A 24,715-nucleotide genomic window follows, 5' to 3' on the forward strand; every position below is an offset into this window, starting at 1 on the left:
GTATATTTATAAGAAAATCACCAGGTGGCTTGATATGTAAAAATAGTGAAACATAAACATGCAAGTTAATGCATGCAGGTTGTGATAGTGTTGTAAGCCTTATTTTTTTCACATGTAATTATCAAATGTCAGACATGACATTTGATGGTGACATGATTGTACTAGATCACCTACCCAAATTATTAGGCTTACAGAGAGATGTATTTATCAACAACAAGTACAAAGGGGATACTTAAAAAAAAAAGGTACACATTGTGTACGTGTGGTAGTGTAGTAACTTGACACAGTGCTTTATTCCTTAACTGTCAACTGAGCTGTGTTTTGTTTCCTAGGACGTAAATGTATGTTATTCACCGAGATCTTGAGACAGAGGGCACAGTTTTTCCCAATACGGACCGACCAAGGCCGATGAATAACATTTTTATTTATTTCTAAATTCTATTTTTAGAAGGTAGGAGAAACTATTAAGAAAAACTAGAAAAGTAATGTTTTTATTTTACACAGTCTCATCAACGTGTCAACAAATGTACAAATTGATCACGAATATTTTTACACTGTGTGAAGTTTCCCTTTCAAAAGTCAACAAACTTAGAAATGTAGAAGAAGCCATTTCAATGTTTTAAGCGAGAAAGTGACATCTGTCAGTCTGCGAACAGAGTGAAATTCAACATTCAAATGGCACAAACAGTTTTTGTTTAAAACTGAGGAGGAAACAATAACACTGCTCTATTGCAAAAAACAATTAAGACAAATTAGCAACTTCGCAACTTCGCAACTTCACTCTTCATTCTGCGCTTAGCGTAGTTGGTTACCATGACCGTGGTCAGGAGATAGGAAAATACTGCCTGCTCCCGGAACCAATCAGATTGCAGGATTCTCAGGATACCCCCCGCTCATGATCAAAGAAATAAATAATATGTAAATACTAAACCAGAAAGATTGAAGAAAATAAATAGAAATTGAGAAACACTGGCTTCGAGCCTGACACGAAATTCAATTTCTTTTTCACAGCAATTAAAGTGTGTATTCTGAACATCTGACAGTTTCCACAACAAAAGTTCGCTGAAGTTAAGTCCTGCCCAGCAGGGTTAGTATCGGTTTTTTTTTCTTTCAAGTGTTATAAAAGTCAACAAGAAGTGTGCAAATTCAACACAAAGATCACAATCGTCCAACTCTTGAGGTTGACCATTCTTTCTGCAAGTCAAAAATCTACTCTCCTAGATGAGGTTATTTAAAGTCTCTGTTACGAGCCTAGGAAGGCCCATCAGGCCGGCGCTTATCTCCGGTTTCCGTAGCATGAAGCGACTAGGAGTATTTATACTCCCCCCTGGATGGGATATTAGTCCATCGCAGGGTTACCCCCAGCATTACGCCAGTACCCATTTATACACCTGGGTGGAGAGAGGCACTGTGAGAGTAAAGTGTCTTGCCCAAGAACACAACACAATGTCCCCTCCCAGGCCCCGAACCCGGACCACTCGATCCGGAGTCGAGTGCACTAAGACGAGGTTATTTATCACCAGGCAATTCCATCATTTTGGAAATAGAAACTTCTTTATTATTCATCAGCGTCACAAATTCTTGCAGATTTTGTGGCTCATTTGTTGAAATTCAAGCACGCTTCCAACAGACCTGTTTATTTTCGTATTTCACCCAGTTATTTTCCGGTGCGGCTGTTAATTAAATGACATGAGGATTTAAAAAGGGTTTTCAGCTTTGTTTTCCCTCTCACCTAACACACAGGCGGCTTCCACTTCTTTATTTTTCATACAGATATAATTTTTTAAAAGAAACGTGAAGCGAAACATTGCAGGAATAAATTGCAAGAGAAGAAAGTGGATATCAGTGAAATCAACAGACACAAACTAGCTGATCTTATAATCTACATGTTTACCAATCAGCAAAATTAAAGTAGTGTTGCCAAACCTGCAATTATACTCAATGACTAAAAGATTTCGACATACATGTATGTGAAGACTAAGTTGCGATTTTTTAATGTTTCGTTTAATTCAGTTTAGCTCATCTTTTCTATCACTGGGCAAAATTTTTGAGCACAGTGCTGTGGGAATTTCAATGCAAACAAGCTGATGAAATCTACATTTTTTTTGCTGATTGATCGCAATGATAAATATAAAAATAGTTTTTTACTGTTTTTCTTCCCGTTGCAAGGAAATTGCTGTTGATTTTTTTTCAGTGCAGGCAGAGGAGTTGACCTGGTCTTTAAGAGTAAAAATATTATGGTTGACTGGTGAACTTTTTTCTTGTTTATTTGACCTGCAGAATGTGTCTGTGGAATGTGAGCTTGCATGATCTCCATAGATGTGAAAAGAGTGATTTTGATTAAGACATTTAAGAAATTAATTTGACAATAATGTACTCAAACAGTTTTCATTCTCTTTTCATTAAGAAAATTAAGAAAGGAAAAAGGCGATAAGTGGGCTGCAAGCAAACATCAATAATATTATTATTGTTGTAATTTGAGAAAACCGTACATTAGTTTCATAAATCATGCACATGCTGGAGGCCTACAAATCTTACACTCACTCACTAACTCACTCAGACAGACTGCCTTGATGACATAGTGTTTAGTTGACTTCCACAAAAAACATATTTGTGTCAAAGACTGATTGGTGAGTGGAATAGCTATTACCGTATTTACCGGTGTATTTGTGGATCCCATGTATAAGTCGACCCCCCATTTTTGATGGCATAAAAAGCAATTTCTTTATTTCTTAATTAAATGTTCATGGTATACTTAATCCTGAATTATTTCATTTCTGGAATTTTGGATACACAAAAAAATCAGGGTCTCAAGTGCTTAATAGTTTTGTGGTTCAGCAGTTGTTGTATATGCGGGCATTTTGTGGTTGAGTTTCGAAAAAGTTCTCAGAAAATCGAACATGTAAACCTCAAACTAACCTGTTTCGTTGTTCAAGGATAAAGGGCTTTAGAGAATAAGCACAACATCACAGAAGCAGGAGTCAAATCTTCAATCTTTAATTGGTCCTTGATTTACAATATCTCACATGACAAACAAAACAAAAAACTCATAAACCAAACACTACAAAGTTTGCAACAGCATTTAAATCAGCCAGGTTTGTATAAAGAATAAAAAACAATCATTACCAACCAGCATTTTCAGACAATGCGAGTGAGGACGCTTGCACCCAAACATGAGGTTACTGCATGTAAGCAGTTGAACGATTGGGTTTTATTTGAAGAAACAGAAATGCCCTTTTGAGCTTTCCGCTTTTGGTAAACGAAAATTGCCAGTGTCTATTTCTTATTTGTGCGAGTGAGTACATGTATCTTTAACATTTAGAATTGGACAAATCCTTTCTCATTTCAACTGGAATTGCTTACATTCATTTAAGTCTTTTGTTCACTGCGTTTGTTATGCTCAAGACAACATTATTATGTTAATTTTGAAGAAATTATTTAGCTGAAACTTGACTCTAAATCTTTGACCTGTGTATAAGTCGACGGCGATTTTTGGAGCTTCTTTCGAGGCCATAAAAGGTCAACGTATACGTGGGTAAATATGGCCACCAAGACTGTCAGCTTCAATTCAACTGCTTTTTGCTACAAGCTTGCACTTTTGTGATAATCTACATGTACCATTAAGTTCTTGCCTTAATTAGCATCAGTAATTTGGTAGATTTGGCTGGTGGCCATGTACATGTAAGTCATTTTATATTTTTTACAAGACTTGTAAGGTAATATGTTTGCAAAATAAATAAACAAATAAACAAATCATCCATTTTTCCTTGCACTTAGGTGCAATTAGCCAAAATAATAATTCAAAAAATAAGTAAATGGCCTTATGTAGGCATTGTCCCTTGCGTTGTGGGAGGAAAATTTACTGTGCAAATGTTCCCACTATACATGCAAGAGGCCATTTTGAGATATTCTTAGAGTTTCCCTGCTAGCTGGGCTGACAAGTTCGGGAAGAGAGACCTCTGCCATGGGTCCAAATTCACTGAGTTGAGCATGCGGGGCAGTTACTTAGTGACCAAATCTCCTCATATGCAGCCTTCTCAAAACCGGCCGGTCGACGGCTCAATGAGCCGCCTCCTCAGAAAGCTTGACCGTCTCCTTCCAGTCAGAAAATGTCGGACAACACATTTTTAGCTCGAACGTGAAGTCACTGGAGATATTACAAAAGCTTGAAAAAAGTTTGTTTCACGTACAAATTCGCGTCCGCAATATTTTTTGGCATCGCGCACGTGAAATGTTTATTTAACTAACATTGCAGCATTTCTTATCAGACTCCAAGCAAGTGGCAATTCCATATGTGAAATTTCACTAAATTGCACTAAATTGCATCTGTGAGTGTCTAAATTTAAAAAAATTCCCTAGGGGAGCATGCCCTCAGACCCCACTAGAAGCTTGCGTCCTTTGGGCACTCGCTATAGGGCCTATAGCATCAAACTGTCTCCACTTTCCTTATCACCTGCTCCCGAAAAATATTTTGAGAAGGCTGCATAAATTATGATACTTCATGTTGTGTGGACTCACTTAAAAACAGCGGAAATACTGTAAAGGAATGTGCACAACACATAGGGCACAAGTCACAGTCACCAATCATATCATGAGGCATGCGGTTTGAAGAGTGCCGTCCAATGTTGTGGACGGTGGTTGGATCAAAGTGAGTCTTGACCCATGGCAGATTGAAGTCTCCCGTACTTGTCAGGACAGCAAACACAAAAAGAAAAGAGACCTCTTAGTTTGAGTGGAGCAATGAGTTAAAAATGAACTGAACAACCTGAAATGAGATGTTAAATGCTCAGAGATATTTATTTAGCTACTAGCTACTCTGAAATCCGAGGGTAAACAAAGTATCATTATTATTATTATTATTATTATTATTATTATTATTATTATTATTATTATTATTATTATTACGTCACATCACCAAAGCTTTGTGTTTAAAATTAGGGGTGGCGAATGGTAAATGCGAGACTTTGTGAGACGGCGAGACCAGCGTTTTTCTTTGCGAGCCCGAGACATTTTGACTTTTTAGATTGCGAGACCGAGACTTCAAAGTGTTTGACACCTTCATATAAAAAACGAGACTGCGAGACGCACATAAGCGCTCAAAAAGCGAGACTGCGAGACACATGAAATTCGACTAAAATTTTGCGAGACCCAGAGTTTTTGATGAACCATTCGCCACCCCTAAAATTTAGACTGTATAATTGTCACTTGAATGGTTATAAAGTTAACATGACTGATGATGAGAAGAAATTTAACTACAGCTGTAAGTATCTGATCAGGTCTGTCTCTGATTTATTTTTTGTTGTTTTAGGTTTTCTTTCCTGACGTGGAAAGAGCTGAATGGCTCAACAAGGTAAGTTTATGGTACCACTTTGTTTGAAAAATAATTGGACAAATTAAATTAAATGATCTTGTTTTTTCCTCTTCCCACCAATAATGTTGGAGATATAATTTAAACATATTAAGTTTATTTTAAGGTGGCTCAAACCAGTTTCAACGGATGGAATATCTTATTAGTGGAATGTAACTCGACAACACTGTTTTCTGTAACTGCAATGTTATGGTACCAAATGAAACAAGATCCAGTCACAATGGCAACAAAAGAGCCATCTAAAATGCCCAATATTTTGTATTTAAACGCTTATATCTAAAAAATGAACTGTGTGATCCTCAATTTTTATTGCTGAAAGGTAATTGCCAGGCTAAGATAACTTCTCTGGGTTGGATTCAGAGCCACCTTGAACTTTTCCAGTTGTGAAGGTGGCTATTAATATGCTGGAGAGAAATTCTTTATCTTTGCAGGGAGTTTGTCTGAGCCTTCTAATCACTTTCCAGCAATAAAAGTTTCTTGGATCCACTTACTATAATTGGTGCTCTACTAAAGTCCTGCTCTACTTTTTCAACCCAAGTTTCCGTTTCATTGTGTTTGACTTCTTCTGATGAGTTTGTACAGTGTGCGAGCCAGTGAGTAATGTGAGTCACCAGGCAAGGCGTGCAAGCCAGCTTGCAGTTATTGAAAGCTAACCATTTAAATTAATGGATACTTTGACTTATATATACTGTTTATTAGAGCTATTTGAAAGTGTTCTCAGAGGCTTCTCATGTCTGCCTTGCATGCCTCGCTGGTTCGCAGATTACAATGCATCCCAACCTCCCACCTCTGATCAATCTTCTTCCACGTTTTGATGTCCTTCATATGGTTCTTCTTCCTCTTCTCCTCTTAATAATTTATATTTATTGTCATTATTATAACTTACTTAGTGGAGATGTCTATGCTTTTTGTAGATGCTAGTCCAACTGTGGCCGTACATCAATGATATGGTTATCAAGATTTTGAGGGAAACTGTGGAGCCAGAGATACAGAAGAATGTGCCCAGTTTTCTGAGCTCTATTCATTTTGGAGAAATCTCTCTTGGCCAAGTGGTATGTTATTGCCCCTGAAAGTGAATAGATGTGTTTTTTTTTGTTAACTCAAGTTTCCTAGCAAAAAAAATGCAAGTTTTCCTACATGTACATTGTAACAAGAGGCCTATATTCATTTTTTGGGCTTGAAACACCTTTCCTTTGTAAAGTTGTACTGTTGATAATGTTGCATGGATTTTCAGAGAGTTGTCAAGAGGTGTTAGGAGACAAATATTAATTCCCATCTTAGGACACGTTCAGTCCTAAGAAAATGCAGTATTGCCACCTTTTTTATTTACTTGATCCACTTTAACTTGAGTCAAATTTATTTTATTTCATTGTTAGCCTCCCCGTATTGGTGGCATCAAGACTTATGCTCATAATGTTGATCGGAATGAGATTATCTTGGATATCGACCTCATGTAAGTATGCTGTTCAAACACCTGATCCACATGAGTATTACTAAACCATGGAACAGTGAAGCACCAAAACAGTGAAAACAAAGCACCAAAACACCATGTATGACCCCACCATACATTGAATACCAACTGACAAAGGCTGTATTTGAGGCTAAATATCGTTTTAGTAAAACATTATTGCTCCTAATTCATCGAGATTAAGATTAGGATTCAGAATAAGACTGAGATTAGGAACAATAACTTTTTAGGCCTAATTAGGCGTAAAACAATATTTATAATCTCAAATCCAACCTTTGTCGGTTAGTATTCAATGTATGGAGGGGTCGCACATGGTGTTTTGATGCTTTGTTTCGCTGTTTCGCTGTTTCAGTGTTCTGCTGTTTCGTTGTTTAGTAATGTCCGCTCTACATGTATGTACTAACATTGTGCTCTTTTGGATAAAACGTTTGATGAACATCTCGTAGGTGTGAGCTTTTAGAGTGGATTCTGCTTGTTGAGATACATGTACTGTAACTGGCAAAAGTAGTTTTAAAGTCACAATTTCACTATGCTGCATTGTGTTGTCAGCGGTTTAGCAAAAAAAATATGAGCCTGCAATACTTGTGTGTAAAGAAACCGCTGAAAATGGTGAATGATCGAAGGAATGGAGCTGTGCACGTAACATCACAGCTAAATTACTCTATAATTACGTTATCTTGAGAGAAAATTCACAGCGAGAAACAAAATTATTTTGTCATTTATTTATTTTAGCAAAAGTAGCAGCAAAATGATAACTGCTAACCCTTTTGTTTCGAAAGAGCGAAGGTGAAAACAAATCACAAATTTGCGACTTCTCCAGATATATTAGTCGCAAGGGGAAAAATTTAGTCGCAAATGCGACTGTATTGGTCGCAATTTCGAGCCCTGCTTCATTGTAACATCACATCCTGTTGGTGTTGGCCTCAAAGACATTGAATTTGCATTTTCAGGGGCCTTTAAAAAATTACCATGAAAAAAAAAAAATTCAACACTGTAATTATATGAGTTAACTTTGTTGGTAATCCCTACTCAGCCCCAAGAAGGTGTCCATTTTTCCCCTTAATTCTCAGGAAAAACCAACAATAAAATGATTTCAAATGGTTTTAATTTTTTTGTTCTTTAAGTTTATTTGTTATCTCCCCAATTATTGGACAACTAGAGCTCCACTTCTGTATAATAGGGAGTTTAGGCAAAGACGACGGCTACAGCTACGGCTACGCCACGAAGCAAGAATATTATTGGTTAAAAAAGGACAAATAGTCGTGCTGCACGTGCAACATGGATTTCTGTGCCTTTCTCTGCCGTACTCGGACCACAAAACAACAATGTGACATCACCACATTTTAGGCTTTGACGACAACGTGAGCACATAAAAATGAATCAGTCATTTTCTGTTTTGACTTTCAGATACAGGATAGTTCGCCTGTATTGTAAAAGATAAAAGAGACGGAATAATCACGAAATACTTGCGATAGCGCTAAGTTATAATTTTTTGGACTGATGTTTTCGTTGCTGTAGTCGTTGTCTTTGCTTAAACTTCCTAATAATACCCTAGGGAGGCAAATAAAATGAGCACTTAATTAATATGTTATTAAAAACACTGTACATGTACATACCAGCTATGTTAGCCGCAGGCAAAGAATCGAGTTTGTTGATTCTGTTGTGTTTTATTCATTTCTAGCTATGCAGGTGACTCTGACTTTGAGCTGTCAGTCAAGGGTGCCACGGTTGGAATTGAAGATCTTCAGGTATACAATGTACATGTATAGTATTGTTATGCATTGACAAAATGCTATTTGTTAGAAACTGGCCAACGAAGACCCTGTTAACATTCGTGAACCTGCTAATACAGCCTAATTGATGTTAGCCCATTCACAACCCATTCACAGCCCCATTGACGAATAAAAACATCTGGCGTTAGACGGAGTAAAATCTCAGTGGCATTTACGGGAGTGAAAGGGTTAATCCATTTACTCCTCGATCAGGTTCTCCCAGGACGCCCCCAGTTGACAAGTAAAATTGTCTGGCATTAGACAGACTAAATAATAATAATATTAGTATTATTGTGTCACTCACAGGAGTCAATGCGGACATAGTTTTTGACTTGTTAACCCATTCACTCCTTATTAGGCGCTCAAGGAGACCCCCAGTTGACGAGTAAAATCATCTGCCGTTAGACTGAGTATAATCTGTTGTCTCACTCCCAGGGGTCAATGGGTTAATTTAATTAATTAAGTTAATAATAATTATTAATTAGCGAACAGTTAAATTAAAAGCTAGGTAAGTCAATTAAATTAAGAAACCTGGCCAGTGATTTTCAACAGTAGGGCATAAAACAAAACCTCTAAACTTTTGTGACTTGGTTGAATTTCAGACAGCATAAAGGTTGCTGTATCTCATACTATCCTTTAAATCTTTCTTTTATCCAATTGTGTGGTAATACTGTTATAAAACTTAGTTGCCTCTTACTGTATGTTCACCTTATAATTATGAGGCAAGCGTCACTTTTAAAGTATGCTGCAAGCGTAGAAGGCCCATCAGGTCGCGCTTATCTCCGGTTTCTGTAGCATGAAGCGACTAGGAGTATTTCTACTCCCCCCTGGATGGGATGCTAGTCCATCGCAGGGTTACCCTCACCATTAAATTAGCCGGTACCCATTTATACACCTGAGTGGAGAGAGGCACCGTGAGAGTAAAGTGTCTTGCCCAAGAACACAACACAATGTACCCGGCCAGGACCCGATCCCGGACCACTCAATCTGGAGTCGAGCGCACTAGTTAACCATGAGGCCACCACGCCTCCCCAAGCATCACTTTTGTTACCTAAAAATATAGACTGGTTAGCATTAGTTGGTAATGGTAGGAGCACTTGCCTTGTACCAGGAAGTGGTGAATTGCAAGGGATATATTTACCTCTTTCACCAACACTTTAATATGTAACACTGTTAATTACAGTATAATAACATGATTTACACGATAAAAGCACTGTGGTGTACATCATAACTAGGTCAACTCAACCTCAGTGCTGCTTGTCAAGAAAAACAACAAGAAGATTCTGTACTCTATGAATCCGTTAAGGTAGAATATTTTGTTAGGAATGATATCCTCCACATTAATTTTGTAAAATGTGACTTTTTGCAGGTGCGAGGAAGTATGCGTGTTATCTTGCGGCCTCTCATCCCAGCTGCTCCTCTTGTGGGTGGAATTTCAGTTTTCTTCCTTAACAGACCTGTAAGTTGATACTGTACCAGAGCTTGTGTTGGACCCTCTATCTTGCTTTTCATATAGGGATAAATATTAATTTTGTTACTTATAAGCCATGTAAAGATGTTACCACTCTGAAAGTTTCTATCATTGCCACAGATGTTACAAATGTACATCGTTTCCTTTCCTTTTTGCTTTCCAGGACATAGACTTTGATTTGACAAATTTGGCCAATATTCTTGATATTCCTGGTTTGAGGTATGTGTCAGCTTATGTTCTTTGTAACAGTAATTAATTTTAATTTTGTTTGTTATCGTTAATTGAAACGTCAAGTCCTCGTAATCAATTATACAACCACAAAATGCATTAGCAGTTGAATAGCTATCATCATCATCATCATCATCATCATCATTTTTTTTGAATACTGGTATCTGTAATGTCAAGGTATAATAATTAGTAGTAATCACTGCTTGGTTACTGCAGTTCTAGAGTTTTCATTAGCTTAGCCATCATGGTATATGGGCTATTATACCACATGTGGCCTACAAAACAGTAACTGTATGCATTAGTTTTTTCGTATTTACAAAATAATGTGTGGAAGATTTATCCACAATTTGTGGGTGATTTTAGTAAAACAATAATAATAATTATTATTATTATTCCACTTGCACTTGTTGGATATGAGATGATAGATAGCCAACTCTGCACTACACACTTCATTGACTATCTGTTATCTCCTATCCAATGCACTCTTCGAATGATAATAATAATACATGTATTATTATTGTCATAGTCTAACCCTGTTTACATTTTATATCCTTTCTTTGGCCATATGTTTATTTTGAAATGGATAGTCTTCTTGCTCAGTGATTTGGTATGCTTGGTTTGTCTAATTTTCAGTGACATCATCCGTGGAGTAATTGATGATGTTGTGGCAAGCATTGTTGTCCTTCCCAATAAAATTACAGTTCCGCTGACCAATGTGGATCCTTATGAATTGAAATACCCGTTGCCTGATGTAAGTGTATAACTTCTGTTTCATGTACTAGAGCATGTATAAGAGAATTTTATTTTCTTCTCCTCTTGACCACCAATGGATGACAAATTTTCAGAATTGGTTGTCAATTAGCTTGTCCTAAAAAAATTGTTCATTTTACAAGAAAGGTCTAAAAAGTTGTAGCGTGAAGACCTGCGGATTCATTGGTTGTATCTTACTCATGCAGAAACCATTCATTGTTTTAACCTCTTATTTAAGTTAATTGGATCAATACGTATATGCAATATTATAGGACATATTAGTTTCTCCAGTGTTAAGATTTACAGCTGTAGGATGTTTTGTTTCTGTGGAGGATTGTCAGTCAGCCATCACCTTCACCGAGTAATTTTCCCATGGCTGGACCTCCATGCCATGAGCAGCTATGTCAGGCATTCAGGCACCTGTCACAGTAAGAAGTAGTGGAAGGTGGGAGGGAAGAGGGAACAAGATGACTGTAACTATATATATTAAGCAATTATTGAATGAGGCTGAGGAGGATATGAAGAATTCTGCAGGTCGAGGAGGGTGTTATCCACCAAGGCCGAAGGCCGAGGTGGATAACATCCTCTGAGATCTGCATAATTCTTCATATTCTACGAAACCCGAATTTATTATTCATTCAAAATATTTTCAAACTCTTAAAGGAGAAAATGAGCTTTATTTTTAACAATTTCGCACCCTCCAACAAAAATAACGCAACCTCGTCCCCAGCTTTTTCGGTCAACGGTTCAATAATTTGCAGTGGGCTGCACTTTTGACGTCATTTTGACGTCATCGGTTCAATCATCTGCAGTGGGCTGCACTTTTGATGTCATTGATTCAATATGATGAGGGTTCTTTTCAAATTTGGTGAACAGCAGCTGGTTTTGGTGACATTATTATGCATGTGGTTTTAACCAATCAGAACCGGGGAAATATTTTGAATGAATAATAATGTTTATTGTTTTTTCATGACTTTAATTTTTCAGGGTGTACTTCGAATTGAAGTCCTAGAGGCTAAAGACTTGATCAAAAAAGACATTGGGGTGTTCAAGAAGGGTTCTTCGGACCCCTATGCCATATTACAGGGTATGTATGTCTTGAAGGCCATCTGCACTAAATTATGTAAAATCAGAGATACGTTTCAGAGAATGTTAAATTAAGTTTTTTTGTTTGTTGTTATCTTTTATTGTTTAAAATAGTTGGAGCAAAAACGTTCAGGACAAAGACGAAGGATAGCACTTTGAACCCAGTGTGGAATGAAGTGTTTGAGGTATAAATGCAACCAAAGTTAAAATCAACCTGTTCTCTTCAAAATTGTGATCAGTTTAGCACAAAGAAATTAAGATGTAGGCAATCTTCCATTTAGATTAATTAGCCATTTTTAACTTCAGCAGGTTTTTAAAGGCTATTCAAGTTCGCAGTAAAACTCTTTTCATCCATTAATGATTGAAATAGCATATCTCCTGGAAATAGTCATTATTTAGTATGCTTCCACCAGAAACTAGAGTCATACCCCAGGAGATTAAAAAAGCACATTCAACAAAATGGCCGAAGATGCTACAAATGCATCTATTGTTTTCAGCCATTTCGACTTGAAGTTCAGAGCTGGCAATGAAAGATTTGGTTTAAAAACCCAACCAAATAATAATTATTATTTAGTCTTGAACAAAAAAAGAATGCAATGAAATGAAAGAACCATCCAAGTAATTCTTTATTAACATTGTCTGTCATAGGCTTTTGTGGATAATTGTCACGGACAGAAGATAAAAATTTCTCTTTTTGATGAGGACAAAGCATCTGATGATGAGAGCCTTGGAAAGTAAGTACTTGTAATATGTTGTACATCCAGTGTGGATGCAATGGCCCCTTAATTAAGGAGGTTTTCTTCTTTTTTTGGAGGGTGGGGGGGGGGGGGGGGTTAGTATCATATAAGTCTGAATTACATGACAGGGTGTTCAGTAGGCCTTGAGGATAGGAGAATAGGAGAATCCGGCTACTGCTTGAAATTCTCCAGGAAAATTTCTCTCTTTAAGTAGTCATTTTAGTTTAATCTTCTGATACTTCAATTCTTAATGAAGTCCCTGCATGACAGGATTAGGAATGTTGACCTCTGTGGACTGTGGCCATGGCTCTTTTCATAAATTCCAATTCATACCAGCCATACTCTGTAATTTGCAGGTCACTGGGTTACACGAGGCATAACGATCTGTCAGCAAGAAAGCAAATCCTAATTTGAGAATTGTCAGTTTAAAGGAGCTAGGTCACACAATTTTAGGCAATTTCAGCACTGATCGAATGGTCATAGAATTAACTAAAATATCAAAATAACTGTTCAAAACTATAGAAGAACTCTAACAAAAGACAGGGAAGCCCCTTTAAAGAGGGGTTCTTCAAGTGAAATGACATTCTCTTACCATGCTTTCTCCAGGAATTTCTTACTTTTTGGATGAGTGTGCTTTTGATGTCACCTTTGCCTAGGAAACTCGAGAAAATGGATTCAACCAGGCGTTTATAATAAATAAACGACACACATGGTTTTGTTCTTGATCTTCTCAGGGTTGAAGCTGATATTAGCACCATTGTGCAGCAAGGCAATGTTGATCTGGTAAGTTATGATTCTAAAAAACATAGTCAACAAAGAATGCCTCTTAAGTACAGGTCAGGCAGGCTCCTAAATTTGGTCCATGACACACATTTTCTGATTTCACCTAATTAATCTTCAAGCCTTTGTTATGTTAGGTTCCCACATGTTTGTTTCAACAAGCACACCCCACATCCAACAAGATAGAGCATAAGATAGAGTAAACTAGACGCCCCTTGAGAGTAAACTGGGTTGCTTGTGGTATGTGTTACACGAACACAGAGGGCACTGAGTTGGGTGGTATTGAAGGTGCAGAAACTGGATTTTCCCAGGTCAGTAATGCTGGCTAGGCCGAGCCAAAAATAAAAAAAAGCTTAAGAATCCAATAGGTCCTGGTAACTCCTACAGTGGAAGATCTGTACAGAATCAGGCCAGGACCAGGGAGTCGATCTCAACTGTGGCATGTTTCTCATCATCCCCTGACCTGCTACTTAGGATTACTACTTATTTTTTAAATAGCTTCTTGTTTGTAAATAATTGTTGCATAAATTAAATTTGGTCAAGAACGAAAAAAAAATCACCTGTGGGGTTCCCCATTGACGAGTAAAATTGTCTGGCGTTAGACAGAGTAAAATCTATAAGTGTCACTCTTGGGAGTGAAAGGGTCAATGGGGACATAGTTTTTGAGTGAATCTAGCTGTTGTTAACCCTTTCACTCCTGTGGGGTTCCCCATTGACGAGTAAAATCGTCTGGCGTTAGACAAAGTAAAAACTATAAGTGTCACTCTTGGGAGTGAAAGGGTTAATGTGCAGTAGATAAACCTAAAGAAATATTGTTGGCTTCCCAAATAATAAACTCTATTTTCCTCTAGAATAAGTCATTTGCAAGAGGGACCACTTGAAATACAAAATAACTAAAAATTCTTGTTGTCTTTATGAAAACAACTCGCATATCAAATATCAAAGCACATGTGCAAATTAGTTAAGGACGGTGCCTACTATTGTTATTGCGCATACGGTCTGCATATTTCGAGATACTCTGATTTCCTATGGGTGGTGCTTATTAAAATAGGGATATTTTTGTGCGGTTCAAAACTATATGCAGATAAAGCAGAACTTTGCAAGTGCTCTTGTTATCCAAAAAGAATTAATTATAATAATAAGCTTCGATTTGGAAAAGAATGCCATACATTGCTTTATATTTTAAAGCTTTTTACAAATATTGTTGATTAATTATCTTCGAAAAATGCATGGTTACCTCCAATTTTCTTTTTGAATTTTAATAACACTTGTTAAGCTCTGCTTTCCTGCATATTCAGTAAACCATATTCACCAACCATGGGAAGGTCATACAATAATAATTTATGTTATGTACACACTGTACCTAGTTAGTGGCTGTGTGTTTGGCTCCCGTTGAGACCACTTTTATAGATTTTTTGCAAGTATCCCTGACTCACCACTGATAAATAAATGTTTTGGCTTCAACAATGTTTGTCCCTTTTGCAGTGGCTTCCACTTGAGAATGTTGAAAGTGGCCAAATCAATCTTAGGTGCACTTGGTTCTCGCTGACTTCCAATCCGGAAGATTTAACCCAGGTAAGTACCAGGCACCTACCAAAGACTTCATAATGCAACGTTCCAAAGTGATTTATTTTTTTGATTTAGTTATTTTGTGAGACTGCAGGGCCTTAACTTTTAGTTATTGAGCCAACGTTCAGCAACAAATTAAGGGATCTTGATTGTAAAAGCAAAGCGAACTTAAAGGTTTTTTGGCCTGTTTTTACCCCAGTGTTTCTTGCATTCATGGCAGAAGTTGGTTTTTGATTATTTCTCAAGTGTCCATAAAACCTACAGGGATTTTTGATTTATGGTATGATTTTGAGTCAGACAGCTTTGAAACATTTTTTCTGGCATTCAGCTTTGTTTTTCCCTGAAATGTAAGTGGATTTTTTTAGAGTTTTCCTGCAATTTGATGAAAGAAAGAAAATACTTCCATGAAGAATGCCATTTTTATCATTTGCTATTTAATAACATTTTGAGAGCTACAGTGTATAAATATTATGTAATCAATATTATTTATTGCAAAATAATGTGGTTGGGTGTTGAACCTGGAACGGTAACATAATGTTACCTGGGGAAAGTGTTTCTTAAAGCCTGCATGGAGCATGTGAACAGAAATAAGTGTGTCTAGTTGGGTTTAAAAAAATTTGAAAAAATGCCATTAGTCAATGACATTTGAAGCGAGAATCACCCAATAAAGTCTATGGTGTGGAGCACCTGTAGCTTACAATAATATACTATTTTGTTGATTTTTTTTCCACAGCCTGAAAAAGCGGTTTTAGGAGAGGAAACTTTGGCAACAGCTGCTTTGTTTGTCAAACTTGACTCTGCTAAGAATCTTCCAGTAAGTAGAGCTGTGCTAAGTTCAAGGTCACTCGAAAATGATGTCACTTAATTAGTTTGCTTACCTTTATTCTTTTTATACAATAACCCATATTAAGTGCATTGTCTTCATGGCATCTCAGCCTGTCCAGTGATTCCTGCATGAACCTCCGAAAGTCTCCTAACGAACTCACTTCATAATCAGTGATTACTCCAAGTTAATTCCATCTCAATTGGAGGGCTGAGGATATGTTTTGTCCCATGTCAGATGTTAGGGCATCTTTTTCCTTTTTTAAAATTGACTGAAATTTATTTCAGAAATGGCATAGAGGTGAACTTAAAAAACATTCCTTGGACATTTTCCCCTGATTTGTGCTCCATTCTCAAGAATAACCTCAGCAAAAACATTGATTGCTTCATCTGTTGAATGCATTCTATAGCATTTTGTGTTGTGTCGAGCGAGTTCTCAAGGAGTGCTAGTGTCTGGTGGGCTAACAGCCACACAGTCAAGTGGTTTCCCTCTAGGAATTGGCCTCCAAGAGTGGAAGCCCAACCAGTCACCCAACTTTACTTTGCAATGCAGAAGTTAATGGGTATTGAATGCTAAAATTATGGTAAAATAGATTGAAGGAAAGTTGAAACATAAGTCTAAAGTCAATGAGGATTAAAGTGGTAATTCTCTCTAGCCCTAAAAGTAAGAGCACCAGCTAACAGAGTTACTTCTGTTCATTTGATTTGTGCAATTTGCAATATTGTGGATAATTTACATTATGTTTTCAAAAAAAATTATTTCAAGGTTACCAACGCGGCCCGTGGCACAACCAGTGCATTCTGCAAACTTACGGTGGGGAATGTCACCTTCAAGAGCAAGGTAAACATCATGCAGCAGTGTTGCATTGTTGGCACACCTCTGCCTCATTTTGCAATTGGTTCTTTTAGTTAGGGGCTAATTCAAGGATACTTAAAGGGTACTTAAATGCAGGGCTCGAAATTGCGACCAATACAGTCGCATTTGCGACTAAATTTTTCCCTTTGCGACTAAAATATCTGGAGAGGTCGCAAATTTGCGACTTGTTGTCACCTTCGCTGTTTTGAAACAAAAGGGTTAGCAGTTGCCACTTTGCTGCTACTTTTGCTAAAATAAATAAAGAAATGACAAAGTTATTTTGTTTCTCGCTGTGACTTTTCTCTGAAGATAGCGTAATTGTAGAGTAATTTAGCTGCGATGTTACGTGCACTGCTCCATTTCTTCGATCATTCGCCATTTTCAGCGGTTTCTTTACACACAAGTATTGCGTGCTCATATTTTTTTGCTAAACCGCTGACAACACAATGCAGCGGGGCGATTTTGCGTCTAAAATTTGCGAAATTGTGACTTAATTTTCGTATCTTATCGCAAAATGCGACTGGATTTTTTTGTTAATTTCGAGCCCTGAAATGCTTCAGACTTTTAGGGTAGGGGCATTTTGTGGTGGGCAGTTATTCACAGAGTGAACTTGCATAGTTATAGGAATCTTAATATTATTTGTACCAATACACACAGAAAAAAAGGCAACTGCCCTATCTAAAACTTCCATAGAGTACCGAAGTGATGACGTCACAAAAATGTATATTTTTGAAATTATGGGATATGATGTCATATTCTACATGATGCCCTCATACCCAAAATTAGCTCTGAATTGCAATTCCCGATGGAGATATAAGGGATCAAGGTTTGATAGCATCCCATACAAACCCTTCAAAATTTGTTCTGGTTCCTTCAGTTTGGAACCAGCTCAAAATTAGAGAGATTTATATGGGGCAGTATATGAAACTTTCATCCTTTATACTGTATTTTGGCTGGGAATGACAATTAAGAGGTGATTTTTGGCAAGGACCCTTTTCTAAGGACGCTCTATTTGAAAATGGCGCCAAATCCCATAATTTCGCAAATTAATTTTTTTGTGACGTCACACTTCGGTACTCTATTCAGGGAGGAAAATGTCAAGAAGTGAAGAGGGCTGTATGTATTTTCTTTTCTGTGTCTGATTGGTTGAGAAGATTTTCACCAATCAGATCCTTAGAGATACCATCCCAAAGTTTGGGTTAGGGGAATGTGTTTTCTGATCTAAGGTTTTCCACTTTTTGTGGTCAAAGAACAAGCTTCCATCTTCCAAATCATGATGCTGATGCTAATGACATGACTAAAAGTGGGTAATTTGTTTATTTGTGGTCATATGCATAGGGCAGCATAATAATTATTTGCACCATTGCTGTGCTTTGGTTACAAGTACCATAGACAATATGCTCTCTAAAAGTTGCACTATTGTCCTTTTAAATATATCATGGTTTTTTGTTGTAGACCATTCAGGATTCTGTCAGCCCAGTGTGGGAGGAACCATTCCGTTTCTTGGTCCACGATCCGAAATACCAAGAAGTGGATATCGAGGTAAAGTGTACACATCATCCCGAACTCATCCAAACTTGTGGTCTTTTTTTTGTTATACCAGTCATTAGACAATTAATTCTCTGGGGTCTGAATGTAGCTGTTACAATGTCTCTGGATTGGTTCAGGAAACAGTACACCCAAAAATACACTTAACCCTTAAACCCTTTGAGAGGAGGCAGTGTGGCCCAGTGGTCAGGACACTTGCCTTGAGATCCAAGCTCCCAGGTTCAAGTTCCTTTCTGTCCACTCCTTGAATTTTATCCTGGTAATCCCTGGTTCAACTTCTTGGCTGCACTTGTAAATAGCCAACTAGTTTGCCTCTGGCTAGCTGGGATTCTTAACACGTGCAGTTGTTGTTGTTCTGTTATGTCATTTCGTTGATTGTGTCTTTTGTTAGCCCTGAAAAAGTCCAGTCAAGAGTAGTCAATTAATAACCCATTGACTCCTGGGGTTTCTCCATTGATGAGTAAAATTGTCTGGCATTCGACAGCGTAAAATACAGTAAAATACTAAGTATGGCAGGTTTAGGACGGTTTAGGGGTGAAAGGTTTAAGTATGTATGTATGAAGCGACGGTCACCCCCATTGTTGAGTAAAATCAGTGACATTAGAGTTAATTGTCACTCTTTAATTGGTGTCAACAGGTTAAATATACAACAGAAACAATGAATCCTAACCTTAAGGACGTTCGCGCCAATTGTTTCTGCGCATCCTTACTGCGCACGCAAATGCACACGCCACGTCATACACGAGCGTGCGCACTAAGTAATAAAATGAGAAATGGTAGGGCAAAAGGCCATTGCTATAGCTTTGCCTGGATTTAACGGTCTTAGACGTTCGGTGATCCCAGTTTTTCTTTCCAGAAACGGATTTTATTTACAATTATCTCCACGTTGTCCAAAAATGAACAAAAAATCAATGTGGGACGTTAAAAAAAATTCAAGATTTCTGCTCATGGAACATCAAATCCTGCCATCTTGCGGCGGCAAGGCGCGTGAAACTGTGGTCGCTAAATGCGAACTTGATCTTTAAGGAACCTCACCAGTTGACTAAATTCACTTAATAAGTCCACTTAAATTAAACAATATTTGGCAGAGAAGATTTCACTTCAAAGATTTAATTGCAATATATTTGGGTTTACAGACACTGGCCTTATTCGCTAACGAAGCCCGATTTTGTCACATTTTGGGTGTTTTTCCGGGCATGTTCTCTCCAAAACGAAGTCGGTGACCCCCCATTTTTTTACATTTCTGACATAACTAACTCATCATATTACAGTGGTAAAAGTTTCAGAAAAAAATCAATGTTGAAAAATTTTCACGCGAACGTCCTTAAACACAATACCACTCTATTCTATATACCAATAATCCGGTGAAATATGCAGTTGTTATACAGTTAAGAGCTATGTGGTTTTATCATTCTCTGGATTTGCAATTGTTAAATTTTGTGTTCTGGACTAACATAACATATTATTGAATGATATGAATGACATCTTGTTTATCTTTTCAAGCCAAAGATTAGAATAGTATTAAATCATGTTATTATGTCGTATTGTGCCCTGACAGATCTTTGACAGCCAAAAAGAAAAGAACATTGGCAAGCTGGAATTCCCACTGTCTAAGCTGATAAAAAGTGAGGACATGTCAATGGAGCAGCATTTTCCTCTAAAAGAGTCAGGACATAACAGCACATTGGCCTGCAAAATAACACTGAAGGTCAGTCATGCAGTTTTGTTGAAGTCAAGGTGGTAAAGGATAATGCTTATGAGTTATGATATACTTTTTTTTAACAAAGAAATCATGATTATACAAACAAGACCATGGTGGCCCACAGTTATAACATAGAGGATATTACATGGCCGCGCGGGGATACGAATTTTATCTTCGAGTGCTGCAAGTATCTCTCACGAGTGAGCGAAGCGAATGAGTGAGAGATACTTTCAGCACGGGAAGATAAAATTCGTATCCCCGCGCGGCCATGTAATGTTCTCTTTATTATATAGATATTGATGAAATGTCTAGATTTAAAACAACTTGTTTTATTCAGTTTCGAAAGGATGAAAAAGTGGTCACCAACCGCTAAAACACGCATGTTGTGTAACATGAAACAAGATATGAGTTATGAAAAACAAATCATGATAATGTCAAATTTTGCAATAAAAATGTTAATGTAGTAGAGAAGAATTATAATGAAGCACAAAAGTATCTTACAATGAAGAGAAAGCTCTCGTTTTATTGGCTAATCGTGTTGGTTACCATGACAACACCTATATCCTCACATGTGAAAGATAAAAATGATATGTTCACTGCGCGCAGTGAAGATATGATTTTTTAGTAAAAGGAGAAATCCTGGTATTTCATCAATATCTATATAATAAATTGCTATTCTAGGTGGGCCACTTGATACACTATGACATTAATTATGACTGACTCTCACGACAAAGTAAACAAAAAAACACTTAGAAATTGACTAGAGTTACACAAACGAGAATTACACAAAGAAATGCCTTGTACATAAGATATAATGTAATAATATCATATAAGGTTTGTATTGAATAATATTTCATTAGAAATCCAACAACAGGAGTCAAGTGTAGTATCAAGCATTATTTTTATAATAAGCAAAGATTCTCCTCCATTGCTACTGTGACGTCTAAATGTCAAAGTACATGTATATGCTTATTGTTTATTGTTCAATAAATAATTATATGTTATTTGCAAGCTGGAAGGTCTGTATAGCAAAAAACTGTGACCAAGGTCTTGAAAATGCAGCTTTTTCAAGACCGAGGTCACATTTTTTTGCTATGCAGACCAACCCTTAGCTGGTAAATAACTTAATTTATTTTTTCCCTCTCTCTCTCTTCCTCTTTGAAATCACTTTTTAAAATCATGTTGACTTGCACCGCGCTTGATAGTGAATACAGTAAGCGACTTACAAACAGAATGTTTCAAAGAGAAATAGTTTTATTGGAATTCTATTTCCATGCCTCTTCTCGAATAAAAATCTGTTTTGAAGCACTAATTTTACTTCAGGAATCTGTACCTAAACTGATTCGTTGTCACAAGACAGAAATTTAAGGTCATTACACAAGCTCACACAACCAGGACTAGGATTCTGCCTGGTTTGGCAGGCAAAATAGAAAAATTCCGCCTGCTCCCAGAGCCAATCAGATTGCAGGATTTGCAGATTTCCACCCACTTGCGCATTGAGAAAAAAGTAACATCAGTTTCTAAATAAAGGAGAGTACATGTCTTCATGTTTAACCCTGTTTTTTTAAAAAAATATACCATGTATTATTCTTTCATTACATCAAGTAACAAAAATTACTTGGTTTCAAATCAGTACTGACAGCCACAACACAGGTCTTCCTTCAGAGATGTTGGTTACTTTTTTCCCTTAAAGCAGTAATTGAAGGTAAAGAGAGATTCTTTCACCCTGAGGTTAATTAAAAATCATTTGACAATAACAGTTGATTACTCAACTCAAACCAACTGCCAACTTCAAATTAATTGATTCTCACTGGTGATGTTAGCTATGATGTGGTACTCTGGTATTACGTAAATGGTGGATGGTGGGTGGGGGGGGGGGGAAGGGGAGGAGATGGAGGGCATGGTGGGGGGGGGGGGATGATGATGATGATGATCTTGACAATGAGGATGATGATTTTGTTTCAGGCCTTGTTTACGCAAGATGATGACACCTCAGATGAGGAGGAGGGCGACACCGATGAACCCGACATGATTGCAGAAGATGAGCTTCATGGGGAGAGTGTGGGTGAAATTCCACGCAGCAAGGAAAGGTGAGTCATATACAGAGCTTTATATCACAAATGTCACACACGTCTGCTTGTTGTTCTGTCACAGTTTAATTTCAAATTCCATTGATGAGAATGTCAAGGTACAGTGTAGTTCCTCAATAACGTTGTTCACTGTAGGACTTCTTTTCAATGTGCTATTCCAACTGACAGAATTTAACTTTTTACAACATCTTTTTACTTTATTACCAGTAGAAATGGAAGCTATGACAGCTGTTTCAGTACATTAAATTTTATGGATTATTTTATTATTTTATTTTGAGACAACCTTAAGTGATCATTGATTATTTGATGTTATGATAATGATTTCTCCGCCTTCTCCTCCACCTTGTCATTGTCATCTTCAACATGATTATGTTGTCATAACAGTACAAGTTGCAGCAAACCTCCCACTACATTTTTCTGCATCCTTTTTGTAAAGTTAAAATGTAAAATAATCAAAGAAATTGCACTGCTGCACTACAAACACCAAAAACCTAACACCTATTTCATTATAGTTCCATAAACTAAATAACTGCATGTGCATGCACATATTAGTAGGCTATTTTTCTTCCTATTTTACTATTAACAGGGTTCGTGCTGATCCTTGAAGTCCTTGAAAAGCCCTGAAATTAAATTTTGGACTTCAAGGGCACTTGAAAAGCCCTTGAAAAGCCCTTGAAAAAAGGGATTTTGTGGGAAACTGCGTGGGTGAAAATTGTCGAAGTTAAAGGGACAGTCCAAAAAATGAGCCCAACTATTTGACTATTGGGGAAAGATAAAATGCACAAATTGAAATGCCTGTGCATGCACTTAACGTTTAGGATATGGGAAAGAATAATATCAAGATGGGCCTTAATTTTTCACCAAAGAAAACACTGAAACATGATGTATGACATAGAAATCCTCCAACAAACGCTCCTTGAAAACTCAATTTTTGGTTCTTGAAAATTCCTTGAATACGCCTGGAAATTTATAGACAAAATGCAGCATGAACCCTGTATTAATAATTGCACTTTCAGCATGGTGGATGCAAAGTTGTGGGGTTAAATAACTCCATGCTCAAAAATAACCTCCTTGTATTGTTCAGTTGTAAGTTACCAGGGTAAACTAACATTATTTCTGCATGTACTAACTACACCAATTTTCTCCTAATAGACAATAACCAAGAACATGGTATCTGCATGTATAGTACTAACCTCTCCTTTTTAAAACTCATTCTTCCCCACTGTCTGCATGCTGCATGCCTTCCCAGTCTTGCATCAGATAAAGGTCACCTAAAACGGTGCATTTTTTTCTGCTTTTGTTTGGCTCCTAGCGAGGGTAACACTGTGAGACGAAGAAAAACGGCACCAAAGATTCAAAGGTACGAATGATCAAAGCTCCTGTACTGTCACTTTTTGGTATTTTTTTGTCTTTTCAGTTTAAAAGATGCCAATAAAAGGCCAAATCTCAACAACACCCTATAGTCATCAAAATCACTTTTGAAATATTGCCTCGTGAACAATGTAGTTTTGATTCCACCAACAGGACAGTTTCTGGTGACATTCGCCTCACAACACGATACAATAAACAGGGTAGCAAGCTGGAGGTCATGGTCCATGAAGCAAGGTACAATTTTCTCAATTATAGTCAAAATTTGATGCTGATTTGAATGTTTCCATGCTTTTCCAGGGAGTCAGGTTTTGTACCTGCAAGTCTAAATAATTATTATTATAGTTCTCTGGAAAGAAATTACTATGATGCAACATACAGTATTTCCAATTGCGCTTTTTCTGTTCTACAAACAGGAAATTGCTGGCATGTGATTCAGATGGTCTGTCTGACCCATACGTTCGAGCCTACCTGCTTCCTGACAAGTCTCGCAGTGGCCGTAGACGTACTGATGTCAAGAAAAATACACTTGAACCAGTATTTGATGAAACGTAAGTGGTTATTTCATTTTATTCCTTGGGCTAAGATTGTTTTGTTCCCTTGTCTTACATGTACAGCTGTACGTGCCCAATGTTCAAAAGCTGAGTGGCATGGTTTATCATTGTTGATCACCTGTCTTTGCTGTGTTTGAAATAAAAGTCAGGTGGCGAAAAGGCAAAGAGGTGAACTCAACATGTTGACGGGTCTTGATAAATTCCAATACTGTTGGAGTGTGACAACTCATCTAAATGAATAACCAATCTCACAGAAAAGTTGGGTTCATTGTGGACCTTACGATAGGACAATGACGACGGTGGCTCCGAAAACGCCACAAAACAAAATTGGCTTAATGAACAAAAACAAAGGCTCTGCATACCCTGTAGGTGCGTTTTGCATTTTGGAACATTTGTTTGCCGTCCTCGTCCTGACAACGACGTGAATTGACTAAATTTGAGGATGTGAGAACCTGAGGAAATCTTTAATTTTCTTCCCAAACAACCACACCATTGATACCAATTTTAATCCCACAATATCACAATGTTGATAAACACTTTCCATTC

The 24,715-nt window shown here is 37.3% G+C and overlaps 1 protein-coding gene across 2 annotated transcripts in view; it reads left to right on the forward strand.

Annotated features, from left to right (window-relative positions):
• Nucleotides 1-24,715, forward strand: part of LOC137967668 (extended synaptotagmin-2-like) — a 36,648-nt gene that overhangs the window by 6,417 nt on the left and 5,516 nt on the right. For both annotated transcript variants that reach the window (XM_068814195.1, XM_068814194.1), the window contains exons 2-21: nucleotides 5,309-5,350; nucleotides 6,283-6,420; nucleotides 6,745-6,821; nucleotides 8,518-8,584; nucleotides 9,978-10,067; nucleotides 10,243-10,298; nucleotides 10,941-11,058; nucleotides 12,045-12,144; nucleotides 12,258-12,328; nucleotides 12,792-12,877; nucleotides 13,615-13,663; nucleotides 15,146-15,235; nucleotides 15,963-16,043; nucleotides 16,818-16,892; nucleotides 18,363-18,449; nucleotides 20,014-20,163; nucleotides 22,123-22,247; nucleotides 23,560-23,607; nucleotides 23,772-23,852; nucleotides 24,032-24,166. In XM_068814195.1, the coding sequence (XP_068670296.1) occupies nucleotides 5,309-5,350; nucleotides 6,283-6,420; nucleotides 6,745-6,821; nucleotides 8,518-8,584; nucleotides 9,978-10,067; nucleotides 10,243-10,298; nucleotides 10,941-11,058; nucleotides 12,045-12,144; nucleotides 12,258-12,328; nucleotides 12,792-12,877; nucleotides 13,615-13,663; nucleotides 15,146-15,235; nucleotides 15,963-16,043; nucleotides 16,818-16,892; nucleotides 18,363-18,449; nucleotides 20,014-20,163; nucleotides 22,123-22,247; nucleotides 23,560-23,607; nucleotides 23,772-23,852; nucleotides 24,032-24,166 (1,766 nt within the window). The remainder of the gene's footprint in view (nucleotides 1-5,308; nucleotides 5,351-6,282; nucleotides 6,421-6,744; nucleotides 6,822-8,517; nucleotides 8,585-9,977; nucleotides 10,068-10,242; nucleotides 10,299-10,940; nucleotides 11,059-12,044; nucleotides 12,145-12,257; nucleotides 12,329-12,791; nucleotides 12,878-13,614; nucleotides 13,664-15,145; nucleotides 15,236-15,962; nucleotides 16,044-16,817; nucleotides 16,893-18,362; nucleotides 18,450-20,013; nucleotides 20,164-22,122; nucleotides 22,248-23,559; nucleotides 23,608-23,771; nucleotides 23,853-24,031; nucleotides 24,167-24,715) is intronic.

The sequence above is a fragment of the Montipora foliosa genome, chromosome 8 (assembly GCF_036669935.1).
Source record: "Montipora foliosa isolate CH-2021 chromosome 8, ASM3666993v2, whole genome shotgun sequence".
NCBI classification, from domain to species: domain Eukaryota; kingdom Metazoa; phylum Cnidaria; class Anthozoa; order Scleractinia; family Acroporidae; genus Montipora; species Montipora foliosa.